The sequence below is a fragment of the Salmo trutta genome, chromosome 7, assembly GCF_901001165.1.
Source record: "Salmo trutta chromosome 7, fSalTru1.1, whole genome shotgun sequence".
NCBI lineage: Eukaryota > Metazoa > Chordata > Actinopteri > Salmoniformes > Salmonidae > Salmo > Salmo trutta.
This window is the reverse complement of record NC_042963.1, coordinates 12,191,791-12,207,699: the sequence shown is the minus strand read 5'-3', so window position 1 is coordinate 12,207,699 and position 15,909 is coordinate 12,191,791. Positions and strand designations below refer to the sequence as shown.

At 45.3% G+C, this 15,909-nt stretch overlaps 1 protein-coding gene across 1 annotated transcript in view; it reads left to right on the top strand.

The window, feature by feature from the left end:
- Positions 1–7,033, top strand: part of nell2a (neural EGFL like 2a) — a 116,039-nt gene extending 109,006 nt beyond the window's left edge. Inside the window, exons 18-20 of the mRNA XM_029758005.1 lie at positions 734–910; positions 6,091–6,315; positions 6,522–7,033. Of these exons, the coding sequence (XP_029613865.1) occupies positions 734–910; positions 6,091–6,315; positions 6,522–6,563 (444 nt within the window). The 3' untranslated portion in view covers positions 6,564–7,033. The remainder of the gene's footprint in view (positions 1–733; positions 911–6,090; positions 6,316–6,521) is intronic.
- Positions 7,034–15,909: the final 8,876 nt, after the last annotated feature.

Sequence of the window (15,909 nt, the reverse complement as noted above, 5' to 3'; positions counted from 1 at the left end):
GGCCAAAGGAGGAATTGGCTTTGGGGGTGACCAGTGAGATATACCTGCTGGAGCGCGTGCTACGGGTGGGTGCTGCTATGGTGACCAGTGAGCTGAGATAAGGCGGGGCTTTACCTAGCAGAGACTTGTAGATGTAAAACAACATGATGATTGGTTATCAATTCAGTTTGATATATGTTTCACGCAGAGGTCTGAACATGTAAATGCATCAACCAGTTGTTTGGAAAACAATTAACCACAAGACATTAAATTAACCAAAATTATATCTATATTTTTCCTCATGATTCTACGGCTACAGTCTTGAAACGTTTAGTAATTTAGTGTTTCATTTTTGATAATGTCTTGTGTCTGGCAATGCTAGCAGGTGATTATAGAGGATTAGTATGGGTATTGAATGATCAAGCATCACATTATTAATTTGATTACAGAGGAGGAGGGCAGAAATTAAGCTTAAATGAAACGAGTCATTATAATTGATTGGAAAATTGAGAACCTGCCTGTCAAAATTAGCAGTATTGAACGGCTGAGTGAACAGAGAGCATAAACATGTTGTTGTTTTGGAACGGTCACGGTCAGCTAGTAGGGAGCAATGGTAATTTTGAGTGTGTGTAATTAACCAAGGTCAACTAGCAAAGATTGATTGTGGGTTATAGAGCTCAGGACAGTACTTTGAGACTGTACTCGAGTCGTGTGTCGATTGATAGACCATGCATCTGCCCACCCCTCTGTGCAGACTGGCCAGGTGATGTGCAGGAGGATGGTGTGTGACTGTGAGAACCCCACAGCTGACCTGTTCTGCTGTCCAGAGTGTGACCCTCGCCTCAGCAGCCAGTGTCTGCACCAGAACGGCCTGCTGACCTACGGCAGCGGAGAGTCCTGGGTGGAGAACTGCCAGCAGTGCCAGTGTCTGGTAAGTACCAACAATACACAGCCTATAGAGAGATAGGACACACTGTACTCCTCTTTAGTGATTCATGTACGGGAGATACTGGACATCAGAGTGCTGGCCAGGGGAATAGTAAAGGTGTGTGTGTGTGTGTGCGGGCATGTGCAGGTCCCTGTGTCCACACAGTGGGTGGCCTCGGAGAAGGGTTGTGGATAAGCTTGTTAGCTTGTCCTGGCAATATATAAAACAGAATTAGGACGTGTCAAGAGCATTCTTTATTGAATCTCTCATGAAGAAATATGCACTGTTTGCATCGACTCTCTCTACTGTGCCGATCTTTTCTAAGGTTCCCGCATCCCTGCTGTTCAAACAACAGGAAGGCTTTTTTATGAGGATTTCACACTAAATCTGACAGAACATCACTACCTACCGCCTCCGATACGCCTTTCAGACGCACTTTACAACCAGCTATATTTTCATTAAATGCAAATGTCACGGTTGGCATTCTCCCTGGCCATTCTGCTCCCAGAGAGAAGCAACACTTAGATGCATTTGTGTCACTATGCCTTTGCGTCGACCCACAAATCATCGTTCTGTCAGCGCTCTCTCTCTGCCGCCCGCCAGTCCCCTCCGGAAGAGTGGTATTACTGTTGGTCATTTTCTCCCTCAGATCGAACAGACACACAGACAGCCAACCCACATCACTCTCCTTCTGTGATTAGCATATGAATACAGGGACACAAATAGTGCAGGTCCATACAGGATTTAACCCGGTGTTTTACCCAAAAGGCTTTTCTATTTCCATCTACGCGGGCCGTCACCCGTCTCTCACTGGGCCATAGCTGCGGTGGACCTGCTCTCACTTGGGGTCAAAACCACGCCACTGGTACTTTTCAACTGTCATTTATGTAGCAATGTCTAACTGTGAACTTTAATACCTGCCCGCAAAACAACTGTTTTGATTATGCAGAGGTTGATGATTCTGCTCATCACAAATCCTCACTGTCAGCCCTAGCTATGGAAACACAATTTCCCTAATATAACATAAGGGTGTATGCACTGGTGTTACAGTCGAAAAACAGCAGAAGTCAGATCCATAGCTAGAGTAGCGGGCAGCATAATGTTGTTCTCTTTTCCCATTGTGATGCTGTCCTTAAGGGCCTTGGGTGGATTACTTACAGCAGGCCATTATAGGGCTGGAAAAGTGTTGGAGAGGCAGGTAGATGTAGGCTGCTCTCTCTCTCTCTCTCTCTCTCTCTCTCTCTCTCTCTCTCCCTCCCCGAGGCAGGCACTCATATATCCACGCGCACAGACACACACACACACACACACACACACACACACACACACACACACACACACACACACACACACACACACACACACACACACACCAGTCAAAATGGTATAAACAGCAGTGCTTGAAAGAGAGGAGCGGAGGAGAATGGTGCGTAGAGATAAGCGTGCGATCCAGTAGCATGACAGGGACGTGAAATGAACCCTGAATACCTCCATAGTTATCAGAGCCAGAACCATATGGGCTCAGCTCACCAGGGAAACTGACAAGCTTAGAATCTTAGACAAAGATACAAACCACCTTTTACTTTACATTTATTTGTGCATTCAAGCAAATGACAGAATATGTTCTTTGACGTATGTACACTATATATACAAAAGTATGTGGACACCCCTTCAAATTAGTGGATTCGGCTATTTCAGCCACACCTACTGCTGACAGGTGTGTACAATCGAGCATAATGCCATGCAATCTCCATAGACAAACATTGGCAGTAGAATGGTCTTACTGAAGAGCTCATTGACTTTCAACGTGGCACCATCATAGGATGCCACCTTTCCAACAAGTCAGCATGTCAAATTTTTGTCCTGCTAGAGCTGCCCCAGTCAACTGTAAGTGCTGTTATTGTGAAGTGGAAATGTCTAGGAACAACAATGGCTCAGCCGCAAAGTGGTAGGCCACACGAGCTCACTGAACGGGACCGCCAAGTGCTGAAGTGCATAGCGCCTAAAAACCGTCTGACCTTGATTGCAACACTCACTACCAAGTTTCAAACTGCCACTGGAAGCAATGTCAGCACAATAGCTGTTCGTCGGGAGCTTCATGAAATGGGTTTCTATGGCCAGGCAGCCGCACACAAGCCTAAGATCACTATGCGCAATGCCAAGCGTCGGCTGGAGTGGTGTAAAGCTCGCCGCCATTGGACTGGAGCAGTGAAAATGCGTTCTCTGGTAAGAAGAATCACGCTTCACCATCTGGCAGCCCGACAGACTAATCTGGGTTTGACGGATGCCAGGAGAACGCTACCTGCCCCAATGCATAGTGCCAACTGTAAAGTTTGGTGAGGAGGAATAATGGTATGGGGCTGTTTTTCATGATTCGGGCTAGGCCTCTTAGTTCCAGTGAATGGAAATCTTAACACTACAGTATACAATGACATTCTAGACGATTCTGTGCTTCCAACTTTGTGGCAACAGTTTGGGGAAGGCCCTTTCCTGTTTCAGCATGACAATGCCCTCGTGCACAAAGCGACGTTCCAATTCACCTTTGGGATGAATTGTAACGCCGACTGCAGCCAGGCCTAATTGCCCAACATCAGTGCCGACCTCACTCATGCTCTTGTGGCTGAATGGAAGCAAGTTCCTGCAGCAATGTTCCAACATCTAGTGGAAAGCCTTCGCAGAAGAGTGCAGGCTGTTATAGCAGCAAAGGGGGAGGGGGGACCAACTCCATATTAATGCCCATGATTTGGGCATTAATATGGAGTTGGTGATATGTATATCGAATTATATGTTCAACGAGCAGGTGTCCACATACTTTTGGTCATGTAGTGTATCTCTGACTCGCTACAATAGGTATAGAATGCTATGGGTATAGGATACTCTTTTAGCCATAGATCTGAAGACATTAAACATGGTTGCAGTAGGACACGAGGTTGTCTAGCCAAGGCAAATCTCTGGCAAGGCTCACTAAACCAAATGTCACCAGTAAATGTCATTCTCGCAGACGTTTTTTTGACGGACTCTGTGTCGTGTACTGAGATTCATAATACTGTTTTTGAACTAGAAAAGGAAAGAGTGAAGAAATGAGTTTCTGATCTAGAGAAAGAGATTTCAGTGCCTTACCCACCTTCCAGGGCCCATGTAAAGGTGATTAAATGACATCCCATACTGTGTCATGAAAACCTATAGTCTAAAGCTATACCCTCTGCCTCTGGCAATGGGGAAAGAGTTCTGCTCCAGGGGAATCACACTTAAAATGTTTACTCACTAAATGAAGGCAGGGAGCACACATTAGCACAGCATGTGCCTGTATTTTATAGCCCCACTAATTTACTACAATATCACTAAAATGCAGAGCTAGCTGATTTTCAGGGATATTAAATAACCCGATGGGAGACTTACAGCAAACTAAACTCATAAGCAGTTTTGTGTGTTTGTGTGTGTGTGTGTGTGTGTGTGTGTGTGTGTGTGTGTGTGTGTGTGTGTGTGTGTGTGTGTGTTTTTCTTGCGCATGCTGATTTTTACATTTTCCAAGGAGGTGTAAACCACTCACTTCAGGGATGAAAATGTAGAACTGGGTGATGCGGAATCATATCTAGAAAGGTGGCCAACATTATGACCTGTATTCACTGGCTTATTGAAACAGCTGCTGGAGAAATCCAATAAGGCAAGGTTCCCCAACTGACGGGTGATTTCATTTGACCCCCACCAAGTTTTCTGAGCAAAAAATGTATTATATTTTTTATTATTACTGTTGGGGGGGAATGTAAAAGCACCAGCAAATCTACTCCAAATTATTTTACTTTTGGGAATCTGTTCCAAACTGTTCTCATGCGCAATAAAGAGATGCACTACATGACCAAAAGTATGTGGACACCTGCTTGTCAAATATCTCATTCCAAAATCATGGGCATTAATATGGTGTTGGTCCCTTCTTTGCTGCTATAACAGCCTCCACTCTTCTGGGAAGGCTTTCCATTAGATGTTGGAACATTGCTGCGGGGACTTGCTTCCATTCAGCCACAAGAGCATTAGTGAGGTCGGGCACTGATGTTGGGCGATTAGAATGGAAACCCATTTCATGAAGCTCCCGACAAACAGTTATTATGCTGATGTTGATTCCAGAGGCAGTTTGGGACTCGGGAGTGAGTGTTGCAACCAAGGTCAAACTATTTTTGCGCGCTACGGGCTTCAGCACTCGGCGCTCTCTTTCTGTGAGCTTGTGTGGCCTACCACTTCGCGGCTGAGCCGTTGTTGCTCCTAGACATTTCCACTTCACAATAACAGCACTTACAGTTGACCAGGGCAGCTCTAGCATGGCAGAAATTTGACTAACTGACTTGCTGGAAAGGTGGCATCCTATGACAGTGACATGTTGAAAGTCACTGAGCTCTTCAGTAAGGCAATTCTACTACCGATGTTTGTCTATGGAGATTGCATGGCTGTGTGCTCGATTTCATACACCTGTCAGCAACGTGTGTGGCTAAAATAGCTGAATCCATCAATTTGAAGGGGTGTCCACATACTTTTGTATATATAGTGTATTTGATCAGTGGCCGGAGACTTTAATGCAGGCAAACTTAAATCCGTTTTACCTCATTTCTAACAGCATGTCACATGTGCAACCAGAGGAAAAAAAACTCTAGACCAACTTTACTCCACAAACAGAGATGCATACAGAGCTCTCCCTCGCCCTCCATTTGGCAAATCTCACCATAATTCTATCTGCCTGATTCCTGCTTACAAGTATTAATGTATTTATTTTATACATGTTTTATTTAACCTTTATTTAACTAGGTAAGTCAGTTAAGAACAAAGTCTTATTTACAATGACGGCCTACTTCGGTCAAACCCTAACCCGGACGACACTGGGCCAATTGTGCGCCGCCCTATAGGACTCCCAATCACGGCCGGTTGTGATACAGCCTGGAATCAAATCAGGGTCTGTAGTGACGCCTCTACCACTGAGATGCAGTGTCTTAGACCGCTGCGCCACTCGGGAGCCCAAAATCTCTATCTTTACATGATAATTTCTTGTCGCCTCAAGGTGGTATATAAGTATACTGAAATATTTGACAAGGGACAGGAACTATTCAATTGTAGGGATAATTGACTGTATATATTACTGTCTATCCCTGTCCCAGTGATATGACTCCAGTATATCTGTCTGTCTCTCCCTCCCACAGCAGGGTCAGGTGGACTGCTGGCCCCTGTCGTGCCCGCCAGTGGACTGTGAGTTCACGGTGGTGCCCGAAGGCGAGTGCTGTGCCCGCTGCATCATCGACCCCTGCCAGGCCGACACCATCCGCAACGACATCACCAAGACGTGCACGGACGAGCATGGCATTCAGCGCTTCAGCGGCTCCTCCTGGGTCAAACACGGCACTGAATGCACCCTCTGCCAGTGCAAGGTAACAGCCATGGATATTCATTATATCTATGCAGACTTCGGCCAACTATCCTCCATGTTCTAAATGTCAGACCAAATTTGCCTTTCAGTCAGAAAATTAGAAATGGCTCATTCTGAGGTAGAAAAAATTCAAAGAGAAGAACTGTATTGTGGTTGAATTCTAACAGTGACTCACTCTAAAGTCTCTTTCTCCTCCCCCTCTTGCAGAATGGACATATCTGTTGCTCAGTGGACCCCATGTGCCTTTAGTTCCTGAAGCTCTGAAGGCACCTCCCTGTACATTGTTATCCATGTAAAAACAACCTGCATTTTCCACCCTCCTGCCCAACTTCTTTATACCAAATACAAACATGTATCATAGAGTACAGATGATGAACTACAGTAGGCCTTCCCACATGCCCCCTCTCTGTGTTCAGCCTCACCAATCAGGGTGACCCATGTGCATTGAGGAACACCCCCGAATCATCTGCAACATGACACTGTAAAATACTATTATGCTGGCATGACTGTGCTCATCGTAGAAACATTTCGCTGATTTCTAAACTTTTAATCTCTAAATGATATCCTAGGTAGTGATCGTTTTAGTCTTCATTTTAATTTGCCACATTATGAAAGTTGTCTATATTTTGTGGTCCTCTGTGGGATTACTTTCCATTTTGTATTTATTTCAAGGCTTGTTATTGTGTAATGGTGAAATAAAGTATTTCCATTTACATTAATTGAGTTTGTTTGAACTTGTCTTTTTTCATGACATTCTGGTGTTGCTCATCTAGAACTTTGATATCCACTTGATTCCAAGCATTACTCTCGCTACACATTCTGTGGTCACAATAATGTCAAAAACTCCACCTCCCAGGTCTTCAATCAACACAGATGATGACCATCCGCTTGAGCTTTGCCTTCTCAGATGTCCCCACTTCCTGTGATGAGGACAGTGAGGTGAGAGTGAGGTCCTGTCAGAACATATGTAAGCTTGAAAGCGTGTTAAAGGAGAGGAGAGCTCATCCTGGATGTGGCAACAGCAGTCACAGCATGTAAGAGGTACACATCCTCACGGCTAGCCTTTCACATCTATTATTCATTCATTGTGCTAGTGGGATTCCTCTGTCTGCCCTGCTGCCTGGGTACATTGTGGTGGTGATTACATCATTTACATTTTCTTTTATTTCACCTTTATTTAACCAGGTAGGCCAGTTGAGAACAAGTTCTCATTTACAACTGCGACCTGGCCAAGATAAAGCAAAGCAGTGCGACACAAACAACAACACAGAGTTACACATGGAATAAACAAACATAGTCAATAATACAATAGACAAAGTCTGTATACAGCATGTGCAAATGAGGTAGGATAATGGAGGTAAGGCAATAAATAGGACATAGTGGTGAAATAATTACAATATAGCAATTAAACACTGGAGTGATAGATGTGCAGTAGATGAGTGTGCAAGTAGAGATACTGGGGTGCAATGGAGCAAAATAAATAAAATGAATAACAGTATGGGGATGAGGTAGTTGGATGGTCTATTTACAGATGGGCTATGTACAGGTGCAGTGATCTGTGAGCTGCTCTGACAGCTGGTGCTTAAAGCTAGTGAGGGAGATATGAGTCTCCAGCTTCTGTGATTTTTGCAGTTCGTTCCAGTCATTGGAAGCAGAGAACTGGAAGGAAAGGCGGCAGAAGGAGGAATTGGCTTTGGGGGTGACCAGTGAAATATACCTGCTGGAGCGCGTGCTAAGAGTGGGTGCTGCTATGGTGACCAGTGAGCTGAGATAAGGCGGGGCTTTACCTAGCAGAGACTTATAGATGACCTGGAGCCAGTGAGTTTGGCGATGAATATGAAGCAAGGGCCAGCCAACGAGAGCATACATGTCGCAGTGGTGGGTAGTATATGGGGCTTTGGTGACAAAACGGATGGCACTGTGATAGACTGCATCCAATTTGCTGAGCAGAGTGTTGGAGGCTATTTTGTAAATGACATCGCCGAAGTCAAGGATCGGTAGGATGGTCAGTTTTACGAGGGTATGTTTTGGCAGCATGAGTGAAGGAGGCTTTGTTGCGAAATAGGAAGCCGATTGTAGATTTAATTTTGGATTGGAGATGCTTAATGTGAGTCTGGAAGGAGAGTTTACAGTCTAACCAGACCCCTAGGTATTTGTAGTTGTCCACATATTGTAAGTCAGAACCGTCCAGAGTAGTGATGCTGGACGGGCGGGCAGGTGTGGGCAGCGATCGGTTGAAGAGCATGCATTTAGTTTGAGAGTTGTATGGCATTGAAGCTCATCTGGAGGTTGGTTATCACAGTGTCCAAAGAAGGGCCAGAAGCATACAGAGTGGTGTCGTCTGCGTAGAGGTGGATCAGAGAATCACCAGCAGCAAGAGCGACATCATTGATGTATACAGAGAAAAGAGTCGGCCCGAGGATTTAACCCTGTGGCACCCCCATAGACTGCCAGAGGTCCGGACAACAGGCCCTCCGATTTGACACACTGAACTCTGTCTGAGAAGTAGTTGGGGAACCAGGCGAGGCAGTCATTTGAGAAACCAAGGCTGTTGAGTCTGCCGATAAGAATGTGGTGATTGACAGTCGAAAGCCTTGGCCAGGCCGATGAATACAGCTGCACAGTATTGTCTCTTATCGATGGCGGTTATGATATCGTTTAGGACCTTGAGCGTGGCTGAGGTGCACCCATGACCAGCTCTGAAACCAGATTGCATAGCGGAGAAGGTACGATGGGATTCGAAATGGTCGGTGATCTGTTTGTTTCCAATCTTTGGGGATCTCAGACAATACAAAAGATAGGTTGAACAGGCTAGTAATAGGGGTTGCAACAATTTTGGCGTATCATTTTAGAAAGAGAGGGTCCAGATTGTCTAGTCTGGCTGATTTGTAGGGGACCAGATTTTGCAGCTCTTTCAGAACATCAGCTATCTGGATTTGGGTGAAGGAGAAATGGGGGAGGTTTCGGCAAGTTGCTGTGGGGGGTGCAGGGCTGTTTACCGGGGAGGGGTAGCCAGGTGGAAAGCATGGCCAGCCGTAGAAAAATGCTTATTGAAATTCTCAATTATTGTGGATTTATCGGTGGTGACAGTGTTTCCTAGCCTCAGTGCAGTGAGCAGCTGGGAGGAGGTGCTCTTATTCTCCATGGACTTTACAGTGTCCCAGAACTTTTTGGAGTTTGTGCTACAGGATGCAAATCTGTTAGGAAAGCAAAGGCTAGCTTTTTCAAACTGCCTGTGTATATTGGTTCCTAACTTCCCTGAAAAGTTGCATATCGCGGGGGATATTCAATGCTAATGCAGTACACCACAGGATGTTTTTGTGCTGGTCAAGGGCAGTCAGGTCTGGAATGTACCAAGGGCTATATCTGTTCCTCCTTCTCCATTTTTTGAAAGGGGCATGCTTATTTAAGATGGTGAGGAAAGCCCTTTTAAAGAATAACCAGGCATCCTCTACTGACGGAATGAAGTCAATATCCTTCCAGGATATCCGGGCCAGGTCGATTAGAAAGGCCTGCTCGCTGAAGTGTTTTAGGGAGCGTTTGACAGAGATGAGGGGTGCTCGTTTGACCGCAGACCCATTACGGACGCAGGCAATGAGGCAGAAATCGCTGACATCCTGGTTGAAGACAGCAGAGGTGTATTTGGAGGGCAGGTTGGTTAGGATGATATCTATGAGTGTGCCCGTGTTTACGGATTTGGGGTTGTACCTGGCAGGTTCATTGATCATTTGTGTGAGATTGAGGGCATCAAGCTTAGATTGTAGGATGGCTGGGGTGTTAAGCATATCCCAGTTTAGGTCACCTAACAGCACGAGCTCTGAAGATAGATGGGGGCAATCAATTCACATATGGTGTCCAGGGCATAGATGGGGGCAGAAGGTGGTCTATAGCAAGCGGCAACGGTGAGAGACTTTCTGCGAAGGTGGATTTTTAAAAGTAGAAGCTCAAATTGTTTGGGCACAGACCTGGATAGTAAGACAGAACTCTGCATGCTATCTCTGCAGTAGATTGCAACTCCGCCCCCTTTGGCAGTTCTATCTTGGCGGAAATTGTTATAGTTAGGGATGGAAATTTCAGGGTTTTTGGTGGTCTTTCTAAGCCAGGATTCAGACACGGCTAGGACATCCGGGTTGTCAGAGTGTGCTAAAGCAGTGAATAAAACAAACTTAGGGAGGAGGCTTCTAATGTTAACATGCATGAAACCAAGGCTTTTACGGTTACAGAAGTCAACAAATGAGAGCGCCTGGGGAATGGGAGTGGACCTAGGCACTGTAGGGCCTGGATTAACCTCTACATCAGAGGAGGAGTAGGATAAGGGTACGGCTAAAGGCTATAAGAACTGTTCGTCTAGTACTTTCGGAACAGAGAGTAAAAGGAGCAGGTTTCTGGGCACGGTAGAATATATTCAAGGCATAATGTACAGACAAAGGTATGGTAGGATGTGAATACAGTGGGGGTAAACCTATGCATTGAGTGACGATGAGAGAGATATTGTCTCTAGAAACATTGTTTAAACCAGGTAAGGTCACCACATGTGTGGGAGGTGGAACTAAAGGGTTAACTAAGGCCTATTGAGCAGGGCTAGAACCAAAACAGCAATGGACAAGGCATATTAACATTAGGGAGAGGCATGCGTAGCCGAGAGATCATAGGGGTCCAGTGAGTAGCTCAGGGGGCCGGAGACAGCTAGCCGGGGATAGCAAGCTAGCAGAAGGGCCTTAGAGGGACGTCGCGATGGAAGAAGTCTGTCGTAGCCCCCTTGTGCTGTTACGTCAGCAGACCAGTCGTCATGGATCAGTAGGGCTCCGTGTAGTAAAATGGTCCAGGCCAATTGGCAAAATAGATATACTGGCCAAAGAATTTGTCCGATGGGCCTCTTCAGCTAACAGTCCGATATGCTCTAGACAGCTAGCAAGGCTGCGGCTAGCAGGCTAGCAGATGGGCATTCAGGGGACTTTGCAACGGAGGAGCCAGTTGAAAAAACCCCTTGGGCGAATTAAATCGGTAGTCCAGTCATGATGGGTCAGCAGGGCTCCGTGTCAGCAGTAAAAGGGGTCCAGGCCAATTGGCAAAATAGGTATTGTAGCCCAAGGAGTGGCTGATGGACCTCTTCGGCTAGCCAGGAGATGGGCCTAGCAAATGCTAGCTACAGGCTAATTGGTTCTTGCTTCGGGACAGAGACGTTAGCCAGGAGTGGTCACTCGGATAGCAGATAGCTAGCTGCGATGATCCAGGTGAAAAGGTTCAGAGCTTGTGGTAGGAATCCGGAGATATGGAGAAAAATAAGTCCGATTTGCTCTGGTTTGAGTCGCGCTGTGCAGACTGGCGAGAGTTGTCCGGGCCAAAGGTAGCTGATGACCGCTAGCAGTGGCTAGCTGTATACTAGCTAGTAGCTAGTTAGCTGGCTAGCTGCTGTTGGGGGTCCCGGTTCAAAAGTAAAGAAAATAGCAGATCCATACCACATTGGGTGAGGCGGATTGCAGGAGAGTATGTTGAAGTTGAGGTTAAGAAAAATATAAAAAAGATATGCGTAGAAAAAAGATATAAAAAGATATATACACGGGACGCGACAAGACGAGGACAAAAGACGTCTGACTGCTACGCCATCTTGGATTCAAGATTAGTAATAATAATAATAATGTTTTACATTTCTATTGCGCTTTTCATAAGAATTTCAAAGCGCTTCAAACGTATCAAACTAATAAGCAATACACCATCATGCGTAGCCTAGCTATAGTTAGATCAACCAATAGAGGCCGTCTTTGAGTTTATCCTCCAAAGATGGAGTGGTGCAGTTCATGGCTTGATCGGAAGGTGGTCAGGGAGATGGTTGAGGAAGATTCTATTGACGATCGTGTAGAGGGCTACTCTGTGTAACTGCTGGACTTCTCCTTCACAATGTATAGCACCCACTTGGGTGATGCCTCAGCAACTCTGGGCCAGAAAGCTCACCACACATAGTTCAGTGTAATAGCCAGTCGTCCTCACTATGAGCCCTCTGCCTCAACACTGCATTCCTTTACTGCATCTCATTTTTTACATTTTAGTCATTTAGCAGACGCTCTTATCCAGAGCGACTTACAGTAGTGAATGCATACATTTCATACAATTTCGTTAAAAAAAAATTCTGTGCTGGTCCCCCGTGGGAATCAAACCCACAACTCTGGCGTTGCAAACACCATGCTCTACCAACTGAGCTACATTCCTCTCAAACTTCAGGTGACTCATCAATTGACCAGGGCTCCCGAGTGGCGCAGCGTTCTAAGGAACTGCATCTCTGTGCTAGAGGGGTCACGACAGACACCCTGGTTTGAATCCAGGCTATATCACAACCGGCCATGATTGGGAGTTGCATAGGGCGGTGCACAATTGGCCCAGCGTTGTCTGGTTTGGCTGGGGTAGGCCGTCATTGTAAATAAGAATTTGTTCTTAACTGACTCGCTTAGTTAAATAAGGGTTAAATGTTTAAAAAATAATAATTGTTTTCAAAAGATCAGGAACTAGCAGCCAGGTGAAACAAAAAAGCTGGTACAGTGTCCAGATGCAGCATTCAAAAAAAACAATTAGACAGCTAGCTAGCCAAGCCAAAAAGAGTCCATCTGCAAATCTGTGGGTCAAAACAACCAGAAATATTAAATAAAACTCAATAAAAATACTTACAAATAATATATAGTGCAGTTCAGGAGTCAACCCCGAGATCAAGGACCATCAACATCTGATTGGTCTGATTTTGAGTGGTGTTTGAAGTTTAGGACTTGAAGGGTTCGTAACTCTGCTAAAACACACGCAGTACTCTCATTTGTTCAATACACATCTCATTTGTATTGTTCCGGGTGTTTCCTGCATCTCCAGAGGTAATGGTAACACTTGTATGATTCAGAGTACACCACTTAAAACCCCTTATATAATTAGCATATCAATTTACAGGCTGGCTGGGAGGAATGAGTTGTGCCTAAAGAAGACTATATAATCCTCCAGTGGGAGTAGCCTCTGTCTAACCAGCTAATTCCCTGAGTTTCTCAAGCCGCAGCTACTTGCATTAACACCTTTCTCTCTCTCATTTTGACCTGTCGAAAGATTAATAGAGCCCTCTGTAAACTTGTGTGTGTAGCGCGCATATACAGTGGCAAGAAAAAGTATGTGATCTTATCAGGTTTCAGGTAAAACCTAAGTGCCGACTGTGTTGAAGTAACAATGTTTATTGCAACAACAGGGGCAGGCAAATGACAGGTCAAAGTCAGCAGCGGTCGATAATCCAGAGTGGCGGCAAAGGTACAGGACATCAGGCAGAGTGGTCAGGCAGAGTGGTCAGGCAGAGTGGTCAGGCAGGTGGGATCAGCGGCAGGACAGGCAAGGGTCAAAACCAGGAGGACAAGGGGGAAAAAGACCGACTGGCGAAAACCAGGAGCTGAGAAACCTCTGGTTGACTTGAACAAACAAGACAAACTGGCCACGGACAGACAGAAAAAACACAGGTATAAATACACAGGGGATTATGGGGAACATGGGCGACACCTGGAGGGTTGTGGAGACAATCACAAAGACAGGTGAAACAGATCAGGGCGTGACAGAATGTGAGTGTTTTTATAGGGCAAGGCAGCTATAGCCAATGTCTCCAATCTCGTCTCATTGATTGAACTCCAGGTTAGCTGACTCTTGGCTCCAATTATCTTTTGGAGAAGTCATTAACCTAGGGGTTCACATACTTTTCCAACCCACACTGTGAATGTTTAAATGATGTATTCAATATAGACAAGACAAATACAATAATTTGTGTTATTAGTTTAAGCACACTATGTTTGTCCATTGCTGTGACCTAGATGAAGATCAGATCAAATTTGATGACCAATTTATGTAGAAATCCAGGTTTTTCCAAAGGGTTCACATACTTCTTCTTGCGACTATATGTGCGCCTACGTGTGTGTGTTTGCATGGGTTGTCTGGAGGGGCTGGTAGCACATTGGCAAGGGCACCATCGGGCAGGCTTTGGTCCAGTGACTCCTAGCCGGTGGTGGCTCCTTGCCAGGGGCACAGAGGTAGTGGCACAGCGGGGCAGAGTGGTTGTCCAGCTGGTTCCTAAATGTCCAATTTTCCATGGCGGGGTTAAACCCACCGCAACAGATGTCTCCACACAGAGGGTGGCCACATTACTGCCTGTCCTGTGTTCATTATTCATGGACACTCATGTCATTGGGTTTGGTAAAGGCAGGAGGACTAAGGCAGTGGAGCAGTGCAATAGTTTTACATGGAGATCTGTAAACACTGTAGCCTTTGTAAACCATTAGTTTACGACATGCGTGTTAGTTGACATTGACAACTCTCAGGGCATCCAAAGGATAATGTATTGCAGGTCAGTCATCAGACGTTATTGAACCATTTCATAGGTCTAGGACGTACAGTGTAGAATGCTACAGTAGCTTGACTCCTCTCTGTAGGGGACCTGGTTAATATTCTCTGTGTGTCAGAAGGAGTTGCAGAGGCTCAACCTCAACTCTTTAATTATTCATTGGAAAATGTATTCTTATGTAAATCCAACACAGTGCTGACTCTGCTATGTGTAGCAAATCCACCAATTAGCACTAACATGTCCGGCTCCAGCCTCCATTTAACTAGATATGATATACAGTATGTACTGTAAGGATGTGACTATTTGGCAGATGGTTGGTTGAATACACTAAAGCTGAAATCACTCATTTTGGATTCTCCCAGCAGGTGTTGTCACTAAGTAGTTACAGTAGTGCCAATATTGCTCAAAGCTATACTAGCTGGGAAACTACCTCTGCTACATAAGTATAAGGTATTCGTTCCACAGTATGCCACCACCATTGCTTAACACAAATCCCTCAGGCCTAGCTGATAAAAATGAACTCTCGCCGCCTCTCCGTTTCAAAGAAAAGGAAGCAAGAAGAAATAAATCGGTGTAATACTTTTTTTGTCTGTAAATCTCTTTTCCGAACAAGTGACTGGATGTAGGCTACTCAGGGACTAGTCTGAGCCTCCCGTCCCACTGTTAAGTATCTGAGGCACAGCTGGAATCAGGCAGGGATAACATCACCCACAGCGGCAGACATAGCTGACAGACTGAAACCGTCTTTAGGCCAGTCAATCTCAGGAGAAACTGTCCCTGGTTCCCACTGATAGATTCACAGGAGACTCACTGTTAACACACCTAAAGTTGAACAAAAATGTGTTGGCAGAAATTCCGTGCAAAGTTGGTGACTATTCATCATTTACAGAAGGGCCTACTTTACCCATTGCAGTAACAATCTCATTTTGAAAGTACACAACTTGGGCACAGACGTCCCACTTTTCTTACCCCAAACATTACTGAAACTTGCTTTGATGTGTTCCTTCACTTACTGCATACTCTGAAAAATCAATGTCTCATTTCTCACCGCAGTGGCAGACTGGGAAAGACTTCAGCGTAAGACCTAGCACTCTAGCAGTAATAAATATGTTTCCCTTATCCAAGGACCTACACTGTAGAGTGCCTCGTTGATGGTTTGACTGCCCAGTTCGCCTTTTAGATGCATTATCATACACCTCAGTCCCCCCAAGGTTTGACATTGTCTGTATCTTTGGAAACTATACAAGA